General features: G+C 48.4%; 1 protein-coding gene across 1 annotated transcript in view; it reads right to left on the bottom strand.

Moving 5' to 3' along the window:
- Positions 1-411: 411 nt before the first annotated feature.
- LOC121554015 (zinc finger protein 208) overlaps positions 412-20,823 on the bottom strand; it is a 33,496-nt gene continuing 13,084 nt past the window's right edge. Inside the window, exons 2-7 of the mRNA XM_041867452.2 lie at positions 11,783-11,981; positions 9,731-10,665; positions 9,368-9,476; positions 8,236-9,248; positions 2,529-2,835; positions 412-1,961 (exon numbers count right to left, since the gene is read on the bottom strand). Coding sequence (XP_041723386.2) covers positions 412-1,961; positions 2,529-2,835; positions 8,236-9,248; positions 9,368-9,476; positions 9,731-10,665; positions 11,783-11,981 — 4,113 coding nt within the window. The remainder of the gene's footprint in view (positions 1,962-2,528; positions 2,836-8,235; positions 9,249-9,367; positions 9,477-9,730; positions 10,666-11,782; positions 11,982-20,823) is intronic.

Below are 20,823 nucleotides of genomic sequence, written 5' to 3'. Positions count from 1 at the left end.
AACACAATTATTGGAAACATGCATCAGTGTGCAGATATAGTTTTTACATTATGAAGTCATCATTGTTCATTGTTCCCAGTCTAAACCGACACCTCGTTTTGGAGACCAACAGTCATCAGGTGGCACTCTTTTTCAATCATCACGATTATCCAACCTACTAGCTAGCATCCACTAACTGCAGAGACTCCTCTTCACCCTACTAGCTCCCTACTGCAGAGGCAGGCTCCTCTTCTTCATCATCAATACTCATGGAATCCTCTTCACTCTTCACATCTTTAGTCAGAGCCTCTTCAGTGTTTGTGCTCGGATGGATCTTCTTGTGTCGTCCCAGCTTCATAGAACTGGCGAAGCACTTACCACATTCAGCGCAGCTGTACGGTCTCTCTCCTGTATGAGATCTGATGTGTATCGTCAGTTCAGAAGCTCTTCTGAAGCTCTTCTCTTGCAGACTGAGCAGGGGAAAGGTCTCTCTCCCGAGTGCGTCCGGAGGTGTTCTTTCAGGCGCCCTGCTTGAGAGAAACCATTCCCACACACAAAGCAGCAGTGGGGTTTCTCTCCTGTGTGTAACTGCTGGTGTCTTTTCAAGGCTGAGGAGAAGCTGAACCGCTTGTCACATTCGGGACAGGGGTATGGTTTCTCTCCAGTGTGTACTTTCTGGTGGTCTTGCAGATGTCTTTTCTGAGTGAACTGCTTCTCGCACACAGAGCAACTGAAGGGCTTCTCTCCTGTGTGGATCCTCATGTGTAACTTGAATGCCGACAACTTCTGGCAAGGTCTCCCACATATGTTACAGGTATAAGGACTCTCCCCCAGGTGGACTTTGCTGTGGGTTTTGAGGTACGACGCAGTAGTGAAGCGCTTCCCACACACAGAGCAGGAGTGCGGTTTCTCTCCTGAGTGCGTCGGGAAGTGTTCCTTCAAACGTGACAGTTGAACAAAACCTTTCCCACACACAGTGCAAATGTGAGGTTTCTCTTCTCTGTGTAACTTCTTGTGTCTATTCAGGGCTATGTTGGAACCAAACATCTTGTCGCAGTCTGAGCAACCGTATGGTTTTTCAACTGAATGTACACTCTCGTGTCTTCGCAGATGGCCTTTGCGATTGAACTGCTTCCCACACACAGAGCAGCTGTACCTCAGAGTTGTAGTGTGGTTCACCTGGTGTTGTTGTTCAGGTTCTCTTGATGTTGACGGACTCTCTTCTTCCTCAGAACCCGGAGGATCGAAGTCCAATCCAACTTCTTCTCCGTCAGAATTGATCAGAACACCAAATACCTCATCTTCCTCCTCCTTCAGTGCTTCATTTGTAGCGTTCATCTCAGGTGTTTGGTTGTGGTTGTCAAACTCAACAGGTGGGAGTAGTCCAGGCGGTAGATGTGTCTTCTGATGTTTCCATAGGTTGTGGGAACTGGTGAAGCTCTGGCCACATTCAGCGCAGCTGTAAGGTTTCTCTCCTGTGTGCTCTCTGTGGTGTACTTTAAGGTCTGCAGGTCTTGCAAAACTCTTCCCGCATACAGAGCAAGGGTAAGGTTTCTCACCTGTGTGCGTCCGGAAATGTTGCTTCAAACGTGACGATTGGGTAAAACGCTTCCCACACACAGAGCAGGGGTAAGGTTTCTCTCCAGTGTGTGTCAGCAGGTGTATTTTCATGGCTCCCAAATGGGCGAACTTCATCCCACAGGTGGGGCAGGGGTAAGGCTTCTCTCCAGTGTGCGTTTTCAGATGTGCTTTCAGGTGTCCCTTCTCACGGAATTGCTTTCCACACAACGTACAGGGGTAAGGCTTCTCTCCTGTGTGAATTCTTATGTGTTTTTGTAGCGCCGATAACTTTTGGCAGTCTTTTCCACACACTGAACAGTAGTGAGAGCTCTTAGTAGCTGTGTGATTCTCCTGGTGTTGTTCAAGTTCTCCTGATGTAGAGGGACGCTCTTCACTGTCAGAACTCTGACTGGGATTATATCCTGTGTGAAAAATATGGAATGGGTTAAACAAAGCAGCAGACAAGTCAAGACAATGGTTGGTCTCCCGAGTGGCGCAGTGGTCTAAGGCACTGCATCGCAGTGCTAGCTGTGCCACTAGAGATCCTGGTTCGAATCCAGGCTCTGTCGTAGCCGGCCGCGACCGGGAGACCCATGGGGCGGCGCACAATTTGCCCAGCGTCGTCCAGGGTAGGGGAGGGAATGGCCGGCAGGGATGTAGCTCAGTTGGTAGAGCGTTTGCAACGCCAGGGTTGTGGGTTCGATTCCCATGGGGGGCCAGTATGAAAAATAAAAAAATAATGTATGCACTCACTAACTGTAAGTCGCTCTGGATAAGAGCGTCTGCTAAATGACTAAAATGTATAATGTAAATGAAAAATTCCAGAAGCTTTAACAAAATTCCCAGGTTTTCCAGAAATCCTGACTGGAGGGTTCCGGATGCTTATTCCCTCCTGATTCCAGGAATCTTCCAACCAGGCTTTCAGGAAAATCTGGGCATTATGGAAAGTTACATGAATTCACAAACTCATCTATTCCACCTAAACTTACCAAGAAGAGAAGGATCCCAGTCCATTTCTTCTCCATCAGAATTAATCAGCCCAACAACTTCCTCCTCTTCATCTTCTTCTTCTTCTTCATCATCATCTTCATCATCTTCTTCTTCTTCATCCTCTTCATCTTCTTCTTCTTCTTCATCATCCTCTTCTTCTTCTTCTTCTTCTAGTTCTTCAGTTTTAATCTTCAGTCCAAGTGTTCGATCCTCCTCCTCCTCCTTAACAGTCATCCCAGCAGTTTGAGTGGAGGCTTCACCATGGCTCTGATCAGAAGGCAGGGACTCTGTGGGTTTGGGCTCAGCCTGGTGAGAAAATAATATAAATGTTTTTTTTAGGATGGAGAACTTTATTTTCAAACAAATACTTTACTCGCTGCTTCTAAAAACAAATATTTTGCGCACAGCGCCCAGCAAGGCAGTGTTGCAGCACGAGGTGGGATAGGCTATAGGATTCGTAGTTCTTTGACTTGTTCCAGTTATGAAACAAAACGGCAGAAATACCTTGAAAACAGCTACTGCAGCATTTATTTTGCTATAAATGTGATCATACTTGACTATTTCTATTCACAAATGCGAGTGAAATGCTGGCACTGTGGAGCCCTTGCCACCCGCCAACGTGGCTTGTGAAATAGACATCTTACCCGCGAATTTCCAAATCTACCGGCGTTTGGCAGATGGCGGGTGTTAAGTTCAGGCCCTGGCCACCAGAATGATCAGACCAGTCACTTTCCCAGACACAGATTAAACTTCTGTGTTCTCAATGTCTAGAGGGTCGGGCAACGAGGCTCAAACTGTCTAGGGGGTCGGGGGTCGGGCAACGAGGCTCAAACTGTCTACGGGGTCGGGCATAGAGGCTCAAACTGTCTAGGGGGTCGGTCAACGAGGCTCAAACTGTCTAGGGGGTCGGGCATAGAGGCTCAAACTGTCTAGGGGATCGGGCATAGAGGCAATGAGGCTCAAACTGTCTAGGGGGTCGGGCATAGAGGCAATGAGGCTCAAACTGTCTAGGGGGTCGGGCATAGAGGCAATGAGACTCAAACTGTCTAGGGGGTCGGGCATAGAGGCAATGAGACTCAAACTGTCTAAGGGGTCGGGCATAGAGGCTCAAACTGTCTAGGGGGTCGGGCATAGAGGCTCAAACTGTCTAGGGGGTCGGGCATAGAGGCTCAAACTGTCTAGGGGGTCGGGCATAGAGGCAACGAGGCTCAAACTGTCTAGGGGGTCGGGCATAGAGGCAACGAGACTCAAACTGTCTAGGGGGTCGGGCATAGAGGCAACGAGGCTCAAACTGTCTAGGGGGTCGGGCATAGAGGCAACGAGGCTCAAACTGTCTAGGGGGTCGGGCATAGAGGCGAGGCTCAAACTGTCTAGGGGGTCGGGCATAGAGGCAACGAGGCTCAAACTGTCTAGGGGGTCGGGCATAGAGGCAACGAGGCTCAAACTGTCTAGGGGGTCGGGCATAGAGGCAACGAGACTCAAACTGTCTAGGGGGTCGGGCATAGAGGCAACGAGGCTCAAACTGTCTAGGGGGTCGGGCATAGAGGCAACGAGACTCAAACTGTCTAGGGGGTCGGGCATAGAGGCAACTCTCGAGACTCAAACTGTCTAGGGGGTCGGGCATAGAGGCAACGAGGCTCAAACTGTCTAGGGGTCGGGCATAGAGGCAACCGGACTCAAACTGTCTAGGGGGTCGGGCATAGAGGCAACGAGGCTCAAACTGTCTAGGGGGTCGGGCATAGAGCGCAGCGACTCAAACTGTCTAGGGGGTCAGGCATAGAGGCTCAAACTGTCTAGGGGTCGGGCATAGAGGCAACGAGACTCAAACTGTCTAGGGGGTCGGGCATAGAGGCAACGAGGCTCAAACTGTCTAGGGGGTCGGGCATAGAGGCAACGAGGCTCAAACTGTCTAGGGGGTCGGGCATAGAGGCATCAAACTGTCTAGGGGTCGGGCATAGAGGCAATGAGACTCAAACTGTCTAGGGGGTCGGGCATAGAGGCTCAAACTGTCTAGGGGGTCGGGCATAGAGGCTCAAACTGTCTAGGGGGTCGGGCATAGAGGCAACGAGGCTCAAACTGTCTAGGGGGTCGGGCATAGAGGCAACGAGGCTCAAACTGTCTAGGGGGTCGGGCATAGAGGCAACGAGGCTCAAACTGTCTAGGGGGTCGGGCATAGAGGCAACGAGGCTCAAACTGTCTAGGGGGTCGGGCAAAGAGGCTCAAACTGTCTAGGGGTCGGGCAATGAGGCTCAAACTGTCTAGGGGGTCGGGCATAGAGGCAAACTCAAACTGTCTAGGGGGTCGGGCATAGAGGCAACGAGACTCAAACTGTCTAGGGGGGTCGGGCATAGAGGCAACGAGGCTCAAACTGTCTAGGGGGTCGGGCATAGAGGCAACGAGGCTCAAACTGTCTAGGGGGTCGGGCATAGGCAAGAGGCTCAAACTGTCTAGGGGGTCGGGCATAGAGGCAATACTCAAACTGTCTAGGGGGTCGGGCATCGAGGCTCAAACTGTCTAGGGGGTCGGGCATAGAGGCTCAAACTGTCTAGGGGGTCGGGCATAGAGGCAACGAGACTCAAACTGTCTAGGGGGTCGGGCATAGAGGCAACGAGGCTCAAACTGTTTAGGGGGTCGGGCATAGAGGCAATGAGACTCAAACTGTCTAGGGGGTCGGGCAACGAGGCTCAAACTGTCTAGGGGGTCGGGCATAGAGGCTCAAACTGTCTAGGGGGTCGGGCATAGAGGCAACGAGACTCAAACTGTCTAGGGGGTCGGGCATAGAGGCAACGAGACTCAAACTGTCTAGGGGGTCGGGCATAGAGGCAATGAGACTCAAACTGTCTAGGGGGTCGGGCATAGAGGCAATGAAGCTCAAACTGTCTAGGGGGTCGGGCAACGAGGCTCAAACTGTCTAGGGGGTCGGGCAATGAGGCTCAAACTGTCTAGGGTGTCAGGCATAGAGGCTCAAACTGTTTAGGGGGTCGGGCATAGAGGCAACGAGACTCAAACTGTCTAGGGGGTCGGGCATAGAGGCAACGAGGCTCAAACTGTTTAGGGGGTCGGGCATAGAGGCAACGAGGCTCAAACTGTCTAGGGGGTCGGGCATAGAGGCAACGAGGCTCAAACTGTCTAGGGGGTCGGGAAACGAGGCTCAAACTGTCTAGGGTCGGGCAGCTCAAACTGTCTAGGGGGTCGGGCATAGAGGCAACGAGACTCAAACTGTCTAGGGGTCGGGCATAGAGGCAACGAGACTCAAACTGTCTAGGGGGTCGGGCATAGAGGCAACGAGACTCAAACTGTCTAGGGGGTCGGGCATAGAGGCAACGAGGCTCAAACTGTCTAGGGGGTCGGGCAATGAGGCTCAAACTGTCTAGGGTGTCAGGCATAGAGGCTCAAACTGTTTAGGGGGTCGGGCATAGAGGCAACGAGACTCAAACTGTCTAGGGGGTCGGGCATAGAGGCAACGAGGCTCAAACTGTTTAGGGGGTCGGGCATAGAGGCAACGAGGCTCAAACTGTCTAGGGGGTCGGGCATAGAGGCAACGAGGCTCAAACTGTTTAGGGGGTCGGGCATAGAGGCAATGAGACTCAAACTGTCTAGGGGGTCGGGCAACGAGGCTCAAACTGTCTAGGGGGTCGGGCATAGAGCCAACTGTCTAGGGGGTCGGGCATAGAGGCAACGAGACTCAAACTGTCTAGGGGGTCGGGCATAGAGGCAACGAGACTCAAACTGTCTAGGGGGTCGGGCATAGAGGCAATGAGACTCAAACTGTCTAGGGGGTCGGGCATAGAGGCAATGAAGCTCAAACTGTCTAGGGGTCGGGCAACGAGGCTCAAACTGTCTAGGGGGTCGGGCAATGAGGCTCAAACTGTCTAGGGTGTCAGGCATAGAGGCTCAAACTGTTTAGGGGGTCGGGCATAGAGGCAACGAGACTCAAACTGTCTAGGGGGTCGGGCATAGAGGCAACGAGACTCAAACTGTCTAGGGGGTCGGGCATAGAGGCAACGAGGCTCAAACTGTTTAGGGGGTCGGGCATAGAGGCAACGAGGCTCAAACTGTCTAGGGGGTCGGGCATAGAGGCAACGAGGCTCAAACTGTCTAGGGGGTCGGGAAACGAGGCTCAAACTGTCTAGGGGGTCGGGCATAGAGGCTCAAACTGTCTAGGGGGTCGGGCATAGAGGCAACGAGACTCAAACTGTCTAGGGGGTCGGGCATAGAGGCAACGAGACTCAAACTGTCTAGGGGGTCGGGCATAGAGGCAACGAGGCTCAAACTGTCTAGGGGGTCGGGCAAACTTAGAGGCAACGAGGCTCAAACTGTCTAGGGGGTCGGGAAACGAGGCTCAAACTGTCTAGGGGGTCGGGCATAGAGGCAACGAGACTCAAACTGTCTAGGGGGTCGGGCATAGAGGCAACGAGACAAACTGTCTAGGGGGTCGGGCATAGAGGCAACGAGACTCAAACTGTCTAGGGGTCGGGCATAGAGGCAACGAGACTCAAACTGTCTAGGGGGTCGGGCATAGAGGCAACGAGGCTCAAACTGTCTAGGGGGTCGGGCATAGAGGCAACGAGGCTCAAACTGTCTAGGGGGTCCGGAATAGAGACTAACTGTCTAGGGGGTCGGGCATAGAGGCTCAAACTGCCTAGGGGGTCGGGCATAGAGGCAACGAGACTCAAACTGTCTAGGGGGTCGGGCATAGAGGCAATGAAGCTCAAACTGTCTAGGGGGTCGGGCAACGAGTCTCAAACTGTCTAGGGGGTCGGGCAACGAGGCTCAAACTGTCTAGGGGGGTCGGGCAATGAGGCTCAAACTGTCTAAGGGGTCGGGCATAGAGGCTCAAACTGTCTAGGGGGTCGGGCATAGAGGCAACGAGGCTCAAACTGTCTAGGGGGTCGGGCAACGAGTCTCAAACTGTCTAGGGGGTCGGGCAACGAGGCTCAAACTGTCTAGGGGGTCGGGCATAGAGGCTCATACTGTCTAGGGGGTCGGGCATAGAGGCAACGAGCCTCAAAGGTGAAGGCGTGGAGCAAATAGAGGCTTTTATTAAGAAAAAGGATAATTAAATCCTGGCTCTTCCAGCGCTCTACAGGGTCACACTTTACATTTAGGAAAACAAAAGCAGCAAGTCGACAGGACGAGCCAAAAGGTCGTCCTCTGTAGCTCAGCTAGCTCAGCTGGTAGAGCACGGCGCTTGTAACGCCAAGGTAGTGGGTTCGATCCCCGGGACCACCCATACACAAAAAAAATAATGTATGCATGCATGACTGTAAGTCGCTTTGGATAAAAGCGTCTGCTAAATGGCATATCATATCATATCATATTATATCCGTCCCTAGCCACACCTCAAGTGATGTGTGCTCTCCAGCACGGATTTTTCCCCAGAGTGAGTGCTGCAGACATTGAAGTCTATAGGCATCCATTAGAGGGCTGCCACACCCCGTTAAGGGAACCGTGCTCAGCTGGAGCTTGTTCTCCTAACCAGCATTCCTCATGCTATCTAGGCTTGGCCCTGCTGCACCACAGTTCAGACTAAAATGCATGCCCAATGGAGATTTTATCAATCTCTTATCAATCTCTCAATGGAGAAAATGCTTAGTGCAGGACTAGTCTTAATCTGCGTCTAGGATATGGGCCTTTAGAATTAATTGAGAGGACCACTGCAACTTTGACAAATGTTTGGTTGACAGGATAATAATTTCCACCTACATTGAGGAGGATATTCTGGAAGGCAGCAGCATCTTGTAGTTGTAGCATCCCACTCCCAGTAGCCTGATGAAGGCTCACAACACTACAGATCCCTGAAGAGTTACGCTGGTGTCTCAGTAGGTTCTCAGAGAGCGAGAACCTCATTCCACACCCGGAGCACTGGTACGGTTTCTCTCCAGTGTGAACTCTCTGGTGTTTCAGCAGCTTTGACTCAATGGTGAAACTCTTCCCACACTCGGTGCATTGGTATAGGTTCTCCCCAGTGTGGATTCTCTGGTGTTCCTTCAGCTTGGTTGAAGTGGAGAAGCTCTGGTCACATTGGGAACAGGTGTAGAAGTTCACTCCAGTGTGTGATTGGGCGTGTATCTTCAAGGACACCAGTTGAGCAAATCCCTTACCGCATTCCCCACATTGGTACGGTGTTTCTCCGGTATGAAGTCGTTCATGCTTCACAAGTGTCCCAGATAGTGCGAAGCGCTTGGGGCAGTAGGAACAGCGGTAAGGTCTCTCTCCGGTGTGCACTCTCTCGTGGTTCTTCAGCTTGGCCGCGGTGGAGAAAGTCTTCTCACAGTGAGCGCAGAGGAAAGGTTTCACCCCTGTGTGTGTCTGCTGGTGAGATTTCAGGTGCGCCAACTGAGAGAAACTCTTACCGCACTCGGGGCAGCTATGAGGTTTCTCCCCTGAGTGCAACAACTGGTGTCTCTTCAGGTCTCCCATGTGAGTAAACCTGCTCCCGCAGTCAGAGCAGGGGTACGGTTTCTCTCCACTGTGCACTTTCTGGTGCGTCTTGAGGTTTGCGGCTTGGGAGAAGCCCTTCCCACACACCATACACTCGTAAGGCTTCTCTCCTGTGTGTGTTCTCTGGTGTAGCATTAGTTTATAGGAGCTGGAGAGTTCTTTTCCACACGTTGAACAGATGTGAGGGCCCAGAGCTTTGTTCTCCTGGTGTTGGTCAGGTTCTACTGATGTAGTGGGACTCTTCTCACTGTCAGAGCAATGTTGAGGTCTCTCTGCTGTGGTAAAGCGGTAGTATGGATTAACAGGCAAATAAGTAAACTCCTTAAATATGTGAAGATCTGAGACTGAGCCAATAATATAACCCATACCTTACCAAAGTAACCTTTGAACTCACCAAAAGCAGGATCTTCTTCCTCTTCTTTGACTTTGACATCCAGTACCAGACTGAGCCCAGACTCCTCTACAGCTGTGGGTTCAACCTGCTCGTTTTGGTCAACACAAGCCTAGGATGAATAAATCAGACAACTCATTCAATATAACACGTCAATAGCGGAATCTTAGTTATATTGATGTTCTTGAAAAATTCCCAGGTTTTCCAGAAATCCAGGTTGGAAGATTCCTGGACTCAGAAGGAAATAAGCAGGACATCTGGAATCTTCCAACACGGATTTCTGGAAAACCTTTAAAGAAAATAAATAAAGAATAATTGCCACCCTAAAACTGGATACTTGAAAGAAGCATGACCAGATACACCTACCCTATTGGTGGTACCATCCACAGAGGTAGCCTCTTGCTGCTGTGACCCACCCTGTATACCTTCATGGATACGACGACGGTGACTAGTTCTATTCGCTGACGAGGAGAAACTCTTCCCGCAGTCGGAGCACTGGAATGGTTTCTCTCCAGTGTGAACCCTCTGGTGTCTTTTAAGGAGTGATGAAGATGAGAACATCTTCTCGCACTGAGAGCAGTGGTACGGTCTCTCTCCGGTGTGCTGGCGCATGTGTATCTTTAAGGTCCAGGGCTGAGTGAATTCCTTCCCACATTCTGAGCAGCTGTACGGCTTGGCGGTGCTATTCTCTTCGCTAATATGGGATTGTTCATGTCTTGTTAGAGAGCTTGGGAAAACGAAGGTCTTTTTGCAGGTGGAGCACTGGTAAGGTCTCTCCCCAGTGTGCATCCTCTGGTGCATCTTGAGCTCTGCTGCCGAGTTGCAGCCCCTGTCACACTCAGAGCATGGGAAAGGTTTCTTCATGCTGAGTCTCTGCTTCTCTCCGGCGTGCGTCATCATGTGGACCTTCAAGTGCCACATACGTGAGAAACTCTTCCCACACACAGAGCAGTGGCAAGTTTTCACTCCGGTGTGTGTCTGATGGTGTAGTTTTAACTCTCCTTGGCTGACAAACCTCTTCCCACAGTCCTTTTCTGGGCAGGCATATGGTTTCTCCCCTGTGTGCAACCTCTCGTGTGTTTTGAGGGCCCCTGTATCACTGAATCTCTTCCCGCACACAGAGCAAGGATACGGTTTCTCTCCAGTGTGCGTTCTCAGATGTCTCCGTAGTTTTGAGGGGTGAGGAAACTCTTTCCCACACTCTGAGCAGCAGTAAGACGACTTCTTAGCTGTGTGATTCTCCTGGTGTTGTTCAGGTACTCCTGATGCCTCATCACTAGAGCTGGGGTTCGGACTCTCTCCTGTTACAATCGTAAGGATAAAACAAGTTATGGTACGTCCCAGATGCCACCCTATCTCCTATATAGGGCACTACCTTTGACCTGGACCCTGGTAGTGCACTATATAGGAAATAGGGTATCATAATCTACTGTAACTCTCTATGTCCATCTATTAAACTAATAAATCATCTCCTCGGGGGGCATTAAAGTATTGTCCATCTGTGGGTAGGGGGCGGTGACGGTAATTAAATAACCGTGTAACTGACCCGTTATGGATGAAGACCATCATGAAAATAAAATAACCGTCAAAACCATTTAAATAGGCCTAGAATTCATTTTAGGAATTTTTAATTTGTTATTATTAACTATATTTTCATGTTTACTTAATAGCAGGGGTGTTTACCAAAGATTCTAAGTGATTGATTTGCTAACTTAGTCAGCCTATTAAACTTTCTAAATCCCCTCCTCTTTCCAACTGACCTTTGATGCTCCAGCAGCTAATCTTCTAGATGCGCTACGGCACTTCAGGAAACTAATGTTTTCATGTGGACTTTCTTTTATACAATGTTTTCATTGCTTGCTAGTAAATAAATACATCGGTCTACTTTAAAAAAAGGTGAATCCTTAATGGTGAAACTACCCCGTCCCTTTGATATTACAACAACAAAGACGTTACTGTAAACAACCAACAGTTCTTTTCCCCCTCAGACATCATTACAACCAACACTGTTCATTTCCCCTTCAGACATCATTACAGCCAACACTTTTCTTTCCCCCCTCAGACATCATTACAAACACTGTTATTTTCATAATTACAGCCAACACTGTTATCCCCCCCCCCAGACATCATTACAAACACTGTTTTATTTTCATCATTACAACCAACTGTTCTTTTCCCCCTCAGACATCATTCCATGTGTGATAGAACAGCAGATACTGCAACAACAAAAACACCACGCTACTCACCTCCGTTTCATCTAGAAAACATACAAAAATAACAAAGTGTCTGGGGCAAACAGTGGAGCTGTTTCCCCTAATGACGATTCCATCTTTAAAGATTCATCAAATTGAACTGCTGGTTTAAATCCCTTGCGAGAACCATTTTATTTCCAGTGAGCATTTTCAGTCGGCTACTTACCTGTATAATTAAAACTCCACTCCTCTAAATCTTCTTCCTCCTCTTTGACTACGATGTTAAATCTAGGTGTTTCACTGAAGCTGTCAAGGCCCCCAGGGTAGTCAATCTCCTGCCCCTGGTCACCATGGTTACCACCAGGACCTAGTGACAGTGTTGGTTGGGGTTCAGTGGAGCAGGATGGGGAAGGGCCACCCAAGTCCTAAAATACACAATCAAATCAAACTGTATTTAAAGCGCATTTAAAATCGGAAACGCACTTTAATAGTCAAGCATAACAGTCAGTGCCATTGGTCAGTTAAAAAACGACATCATTTAACGACCACCTTCTTCTGACACATTAGCCTTCTGTTGGGTAAAACAGGGACAAGCCTGTCTGAAAGGTATTTACTGTGACCCTTGACCCTGGCCGTGACCCCATTCGCTGAGGTCTCAGGGAGAGTTGGAATATATATTTAAAAAAAAAATAAAAAAAAAAATTCCAATTCACACGTGTATTAATACACACTTGTACATGTGTGAAACAGGAGAAATATAAGCACCCACCACATTATTATTAGTAGCTTGGTACAATGACAGATGCTCTTCTGTCCAGTTCAGTCTCTTATTGTCTTCCTGCTGCTGCCCGTATTCATAAAGCCTCTCAGAGTGGCTGATCTAGGATCAGTTTGGTCTTTCAGATTGTAATGAATGGACAGAGGGACCTGATCCTAGAACAGCCACTACTCTTAACACACTTTAGGAATACAGGCCCTGGGCCCGGTTTGAAGACGCAGCCTGTGATCTTAACACACTTTAGGAATACAGGCCCTGGGCCCGGTTTGAAGACGCAGCCTGTGATCTTAAGACACTTTAGGAATACAGGCCCTGGGCCCGGTTTGAAGATACAGCCTGTGATCTTAAGACACTTTAGGAATACAGGCCCTGGGCCCGGTTTGAAGACGCAGCCTGTGATCTTAACACACTTTAGGAATACAGGCCCTGGGCCCGGTTTGAAGACGCAGCCTGTGATCTTAACACACTTTAGGAATACAGGCCCTGGGCCCGGTTTGAAGACACAGTCTGTGATCTTAAGACACTTTAGGAATACAGGCCCTGGGCCCGGTTTGAAGACGCAGCCTGTGATCTTAAGACACTTTAGGAATACAGGCCCTGGGCCCGGTTTGAAGACGCAGTCTGTGATCTTAAGACACTTTAGGAATACAGGCCCTGGGCCCGGTTTGAAGACACAGCCTGTGATCTTAACACACTTTAGGAATACAGGCCCTGGGCCCGGTTTGAAGACACAGCCTGTGTTAAGACACTTTAGGAATACAGGCCCTGGGCCCGGTTTGAAGACGCAGCCTGTGATCTTAACACACTTTAGGAATACAGGCCCTGGGCCCGGTTTGAAGACGCAGCCTGTGATCTTAAGACACTTTAGGAATACAGGCCCTGGGCCCGGTTTGAAGACGCAGCCTGTGATCTTAACACACTTTAGGAATACAGGCCCTGGGCCCGGTTTGAAGACGCAGCCTGTGATCTTAACACACTTTAGGAATACAGGCCCTGGGCCCGGTTTGAAGACGCAGCCTGTGATCTTAACACACTTTAGGAATACAGGCCCTGGGCCCGGTTTGAAGACGCAGCCTGTGATCTTAAGACACTTTAGGAATACAGGCCCTGGGCCCGGTTTGAAGACGCAGCCTGTGATCTTAAGACACTTTAGGAATACAGGCCCTGGACCCAGTTTGAAGACGCAGTCTGTGATCTTAAGACACTTTAGGAATACAGGCCCTGGGCCCGGTTTGAAGACACAGTCTGTGATCTTAAGACACTTTAGGAATACAGGCCCTGGGCCCGGTTTGAAGACACAGCCTGTGATCTTAAGACACTTTAGGAATACAGGCCCTGGGCCCGGTTTGAAGACACAGCCTGTGATCTTAAGACACTTTAGGAATACAGGCCCTGGGCCCGGTTTGAAGACGCAGCCTGTGATCTTAAGACACTTTAGGAATACAGGCCCTGGGCCCGGTTTGAAGATACAGCCTGTGATCTTAAGACACTTTAGGAATACAGGCCCTGGGCCCGGTTTGAAGACGCAGCCTGTGATCTTAAGACACTTTAGGAATACAGGCCCTGGGCCCGGTTTGAAGACGCAGCCTGTGATCTTAAGACACTTTAGGAATACAGGCCCTGGGCCCGGTTTGAAGACACAGCCTGTGATCTTAAGACACTTTAGGAATACAGGCCCTGGGCCCGGTTTGAAGACGCAGCCTGTGATCTTAAGACACTTTAGGAATACAGGCCCTGGGCCCGGTTTGAAGACACAGCCTGTGATCTTAAGACACTTTAGGAATACAGGCCCTGGGCCCGGTTTGAAGACACAGTCTGTGATCTTAAGACACTTTAGGAATACAGGCCCTGGGCCCGGTTTGAAGACGCAGCCTGTGATCTTAAGACACTTTAGGAATACAGGCCCTGGACCCAGTTTGAAGACGCAGTCTGTGATCTTAAGACACTTTAGGAATACAGGCCCTGGGCCCGGTTTGAAGACGCAGCCTGTGATCTTAAGACACTTTAGGAATACAGGCCCTGGGCCCGGTTTGAAGACGCAGCCTGTGATCTTAAGACACTTTAGGAATACAGGCCCTGGGCCCGGTTTGAAGATACAGTCTGTGATCTTAAGCCACTTTAGGAATACACGCCCTGGGCCCGGTTTGAAGATACAGTCTGTGATCTTAAGCACTTCCAAATTAGTAACACATTGAACGAATTGGAATTCGTCTCGTATCATGAATTGCAAAAACAACAAAAAAGGATGAGGTATTACAGTGTTCAGGGTCTCATTTTGTGGCTCGACATTCAAAACTACTGGCTGAAATTATACAAGAGCTCTGGAGCATCACTTTAAGACTAAGTTCATCGTTAAAACCTTCGTAGGAGCATCGTTAAAATCTCTGCACTATTTCTCAGTTGCACTTGAAAATGCTTGTCATTTACTGACTGCCTCAGACCACTCATAGAACAGCTAAGTGCGTCGGTTAGATGCTTTTTTTTTTTTTTTACACAGAAGATCTCCGTTAAATATAGAATCAAGATGTTTATCTGTCTTCTGTTACCTCCGATAACGTCGGAACAACGTTGACTACAAATAGGCCTACAAAGTTTCCATTGTCTTTGCAACTATTACAAACAAGTGAAGAATAAATGATGGTTCAAATAAAAACTGAGACGACTACATTAAAAGATACATACAGTCTAGGCTAAATAGGCTTATATATTTAAGTCATATTGAAATGCATATTATTTAAAGTCAATTTCTATTTTGCTAATTGTAGGCTACTGTCTGATGTGCAACATATGTACAATGATGTGCCAAATCTATGATTTAGTGCATTCTATGGTAGGCCAAATGCTTCCCAGCCGAAACAGTTCGGAAGAGTTTGTCGTGCATATATTATGACGAGAGTTTGTGACGTTATGGACTTGGTTAAATGTACAGTGCATTCAGAATGGATTCAGACCCATTGCCTTTTCCCACATTTTGTTACGTTACAGCGTTATTTTTTAAAAGGATAAAGTTGTTTTTTCCCCTCAATCTACACACAATACCCCCTAACGACAAAACAAAAACAGGTTTACATTTTTTCAAGCCAATAAAAATAAAAACCGAAATATCACATTTACATAAGTATTCAGACCCTTTGTCTCAGTACTTTGTTGAAGCACCTTTGGCAGCGATTACAGCCTCGAATCTTCTTGGGTATGACGCTACAAGCTTGGCACACCTGTGTTTGGGGAGTTTATCCCATTCTTCTGTGCAGAGCCTCTCAAGCTCTGTCAGGTTGGATGGGGAGCGTCGCTGCACAGATGTTCGATCGGGTTCAAGTCCAGACTCTGGCTGGGCCACTCAAGGACATTCAGAGACTTGTCCCGAAGCCACTCCTGCGTTGTCTTGGCTGTGTGCTTAGGGTCGTTGTCCTGTTGGAAGGTGAACCTTCGCCCCAGTCTGAGGTCCTGAGCAGGTTTTCATCAAGGCTCTCTCTGTACCTTGCTCCGTTCATCTTTCCCTCGATCTTGACTAGTCTCCCAGTCCCTGCTGCTGAAAAACATGCCACTGCCACCATGCTTCACCGTAGGGATGGTGCCAGGTTTCCTCCAGACATGACACTTGGCATTCAGGCCAAAGAGTTCAATCTTGGTTTCATCAGACCAGTGAATTTTGTTTCTCATGGTCTGAGAGTCCTTTAGGTGCCTTTTGGCAAACTCCAAGCGGGCTGTCATGTGCCTTTTACTGAGGAGTGGCTTCCATCTGGCCACTCTACCATAAAGGCCTGATTGGTTGAGTACTGCAGAAATTGCTGTCCTTCTGCAAGGTTCTCCCATCTCCACAGAGGAACACTTCCGTCTCATAGCAAAGGGTCTGAATACTTATGTAAATAAGGTTTCTGTTTTTTTAATTTTAATAAATTTGCAACAATTTCTAAAAACCTGTTTTTGCTTTGTCATTATGGGGTATATTGTGTGTAGATTGCCATCGATACTATTGGCCAACCTACAATCGCTTGATAATAAAGTGGACGAACTACAGGCACGAATATCCTACCAACGGGACATTAAAAACTGTAATATCTTATGTTTCACCGAGTCGTGGCTGAATGAAGACATGAATAACATACAGCTGGCGGGTTATACACTGTATCGGCAGGATAGAACAGCAGCCTCTGGTAAGACAAGGGGTAAACAAAAGCTGGTGCACGATATCTAAGGAAGTCTCAATGTTTTGCTCGCCTGAGGTAGAGTATCTCATGATAAGCTGTAGACCACACTATCTACCAAGAGAGTTTATCATCTATATTCTTCGTAGCTTTCTATTTACCACCACAAACCGATGCTGGCACTAAGACTGCACTCAATGAACTGTATACGGCCATAAGCAAACAGGAAAACGCTCATCCAGAGGCGGCGCTCCTAGTGGCCGGGGACTTTAATGCAGGGAAACTTAAATTGGTTTTACCTAATTTCTACCAGCATGTTAAATGTGTAACCAGATGGAAAAAAACTCTAGACTTTTACTCCACACACAGACGCGTACAAAGCTCTCCCTCGCCCTCCATTACAAGCAAAAACTAAAGCAGGAAGCACCAGTGACTCGGTCAATAAAAAAGTGGTCAGATGAAGCAGATGCTAAGCTACAGGACTGTTTTGCTAGCACAGACTAGAATATGTTCCGGGATTCTTCCGATGGCATTGAGGAGTACACCACATCAGTCACTGGCTTCATCAATAAGTGCATCGATGACGTCCCCCCCACAGTGACTGTACGTACATACCCCAAACAGAAGCCATGGATTACAGGCAACATCCGCACTGAGCTAATGGGTAGAGTTGCCGCTTTCAAGAAGCGGGACTAACCCAGAAGCTTATAAGAAATCCCGTTATGCCCTCCGACGAACCATCAAACAGGCAAAGCGTCAACACAGGACTAAGATCGAATCGTACTACACCGGCTCCGACGCTCGTCGGATGTGGCAGGGCTTGCAAACTATCATAGACTACAAAGGGAAGCACAGCCGTGAGCTGCCCAGTGACACGAGCCTACCAGACGAGCAAAATTACTTCTACACTCACTTCGAGGCAACTAACACTGAAACATGCATGAGAGCATCAGCTGTTCCGGACGACTGTGTGATCACGCTCTCCGTAGCCGATGTGAGTAAGACCTTTAAACAGGTCAACATTCACAAGGCCGCAGGGCCAGACGGATTACCAGGACGTGTACTCTGAGCACGCGCTGACCAACAGGCAAGTGTCTTCACTGACATTTTCAACCTCTCCCTGTCCGAGTCTGTAATACTAACATGTTTCAAGCAGACCACCATAGTCCCTGTGCCCAAGAACACTAAGGTAACCTGCCTAAATGACTACCGACCGGTAGCACTCACGTCTGTAGCCATGAAGTGCTTTGAAAGGCTGGTCATGGCTCACATCAACACCATTAACCCAGAAACCCTAGACCCCACTCCAATTGACATACCGCCCCAACAGATCCACAGATGATGCACTCTCTATTGCGCTCCACACTGCCCTTTCACACCTGGACAAAAGGAACACCTATGTGAGAATGCTATTCATTGACTACAGCTCAGCGTTCAACACCATAGTGCCCTCAAAGCTCATCACTAAGCTAAGGACCCTGGGAATAAACACCTCCCTCTGCAACTGGATCCTGGACTTCCTGACGGGCCGCCCCCAGGTGGTAAGGGGTAGGTAACAACACATCCGTCACACTGATCCTCAACACGGGGGCCCGTCAGGGGTGCGTGCTCAGTCCCCTCCTGTACTCCCTGTTCACTCATGACTGCATGGCCAGGCACGACTCCAACACCATCATTAAGTTTGCCGATGACACAACAGTGGTAGGCCTGATCACCGACAAAAGATTTTGCATGGGTCCTCAGATCCTCAAAAGGTTCTACAGCTGCACCATCGACAGTATCCTGACTGGTTGCATCACTGCCTGGTGTGGCAACTGCTCGGCTTCCGACCGCAAGGCACTACAGAGGGTAGTGCGTACCGCCCAGTACATCACTGGGGCCAAGCTTCCAGCCATCCAGGACCTCTATACCAGGCAGTGTCAGAGGAAGGCCATAAGAATTGTCAAAGACTCCAGCCACCCTCGTCAGACTGTTCTCTCTGCCACCGCACGGCAAGCGGTACCGGAGCGCCAAGTCTAGGTCCAAGAGCCTTCTAAACAGCTTCTACCCCCAAGCCATAAGACTCCTGAACATCTAATCAAATGGCTACCCAGACTATTTGCGGTGGATATTGCTCGTCCGACTGCCGCTAACTCCAGCAGGCTTGTAAATGCATTTGGCTAGAAGAACTCTTCACTGAGACATTCATTATTTTACATTGACATTTTAGTCATTTAGCAGACGCTCTTATCCAGAGAGACTTACAATTAGGGCATTCATCTTAAGATAGCTAGGTGAGACAACATATTACAGTCGTATATAAGTAACAACAACAACAGGGCTGGGCGATATATCAAATGTATTAGATTAATTATAGTGCGTGTTTTTGCGTGATATTCCAAATGTTTGTTTCGCAAGAATCAATTTTTATTTTTACATCTTTTTGTTTTTCTGAGCGTTTATGTTGTCTTTTTGGTCTCATCTCCTTCACTCCTGCTGACACCAAGCCCCTCCTCCTGACACCAAGCCCCTCCTCCTGTGACACCAAGCCCCTCCTCCTGACACCAAGCCCCTCCTCCTGTGACACCAAGCCCCTCCTCCTGACACCAAGCCCCTCCTCCTGTGACACCAAGCCCCTCCTCCTGTGACACCAAGCCCCTCCTCCTGACACCAAGCCCCTCCTCCTGTGACACCAAGCCCCTCCTCCTGTGACACCAAGCCCCTCCTCCTGTGACACCAAGCCCCTCCTCCTGACACCAAGCCCCTCCTCCTGACACCAAGCCCCTCCTCCTGTGTGCACTTCCCCATTTACACCAGAGATCTGTATATAATGATGAGATGCTCATGTCTCCGCCATAACAACGGGAGTCGTTGTCCCAAAGGTGTTAAGACAGGCGACAAGCTTAGGTTCAACATAAGGGCATAGAAACGTATTGGGCTTACAGTGCATTCGAAAAGTATTCAGACCCCTTGACTTTTTCCACATTTTTTTACGTTACAGCCTTATTCTAAAATGGATTAAATAAATAAAAATCCTCAGCAATCTACACACAAAACCCCATAATGACAAAGCGAAAACAGTTTTTTTTTTTTAAATGTTCGCTAATTTATTAAAAATAAAAAACAGATACCTTATTTACATACAGTGGGGAGAACAAGTATTTGATACACTGTCGATTTTGCAGGTTTTCCTACTTACAAAGCATGTAGAGGTCTGTAATTTTTATCATAGCTAAACTTCAACTGTGAGAGACGGATCACACAAATCACATTGTATGATTTTTAAGTAATTAATTTGCATTTTATTGCATGACATACAGTGGGGAAAAAAAGTATTTAGTCAGCCACCAATTGTGCAAGTTCTCCCACTTAAAAAGATGAGAGGCCTGTAATTTTCATCATAGGGTACACATCAACTATGACAGACAAATTGAGGAAAAAAAATCCAGAAAATCACATTGTAGGATTTTTTATGAATTTATTTGCAAATTATGGTGGAAAATAAGTATTTGGTCACCTACAAACAAGCAAGATTTCTGGCTCTCACAGACCTGTAACTTCTTCTTTAAGAGGCTCCTCTGTCCTCCACTCGTTACCTATATTAATGGCACCTGTTTGAACTTGTTATCAGTATAAAAGAAAACACATGTCCACAACCTCAAACAGTCACACTCCAAACTCCACTATGGCCAAGACCAAAGAGCTGTCAAAGGACACCAGAAACAAAATTGTAGACCTGCACCAGGCTGGGAAGACTGAATCTGCAATAGGTAAGCAGCTTGGTTTGAAGAAATCAACTGTGGGAGCAATTATTAGGAAATGGAAGACATACAAGACCACTGATAATCTCCCTCAATCTGGGGCTCCACGCAAGATCTCACCCCGTGGGGTCAAAATGATCACAAGAACGGTGAGCAAAAATCCCAGAACCACACGGGGGGACCTAGTGAATGACCTGCAGAGAGCTGGGACCAAAGTAACAAAGCCTACCATCAGTAACACACTACGCCGCCAGGGACTCAAATCCTGCAGTGCCAGACGTGTCCCCCTGCTTAAGCCAGAACATGTCCAGGCCCGTCTGAAGTTTGCTAGAGTGCATTTGGATGATCCAGAAGAGGATTGGGAGAATGTCATATGGTCAGATGAAACCAAAAATAGAACATTTTGGTAAAAACTCAACTCGTCGTGTTTGGAGGACAAAGAATGCTGAGTTGCATCCAAAGAACACCATACCTACTGTGAAGCATGGGGGTGGAAACATCATGCTTTGGGGCTGTTTTTCTGCAAAGGGACCAGGACGATTGATCCGTGTAAAGGAAAGAATGAATGGGGCCATGTATCGTGAGATTTTGAGTGAAAACCTCC

This window comes from Coregonus clupeaformis, unplaced genomic scaffold (genome assembly GCF_020615455.1).
Source record: "Coregonus clupeaformis isolate EN_2021a unplaced genomic scaffold, ASM2061545v1 scaf0613, whole genome shotgun sequence".
NCBI classification, from domain to species: Eukaryota; Metazoa; Chordata; class Actinopteri; order Salmoniformes; family Salmonidae; genus Coregonus; species Coregonus clupeaformis.
The sequence above is the reverse complement of the archived record's forward strand: the minus strand, read 5'-3'. Positions and strand labels throughout refer to the sequence as shown.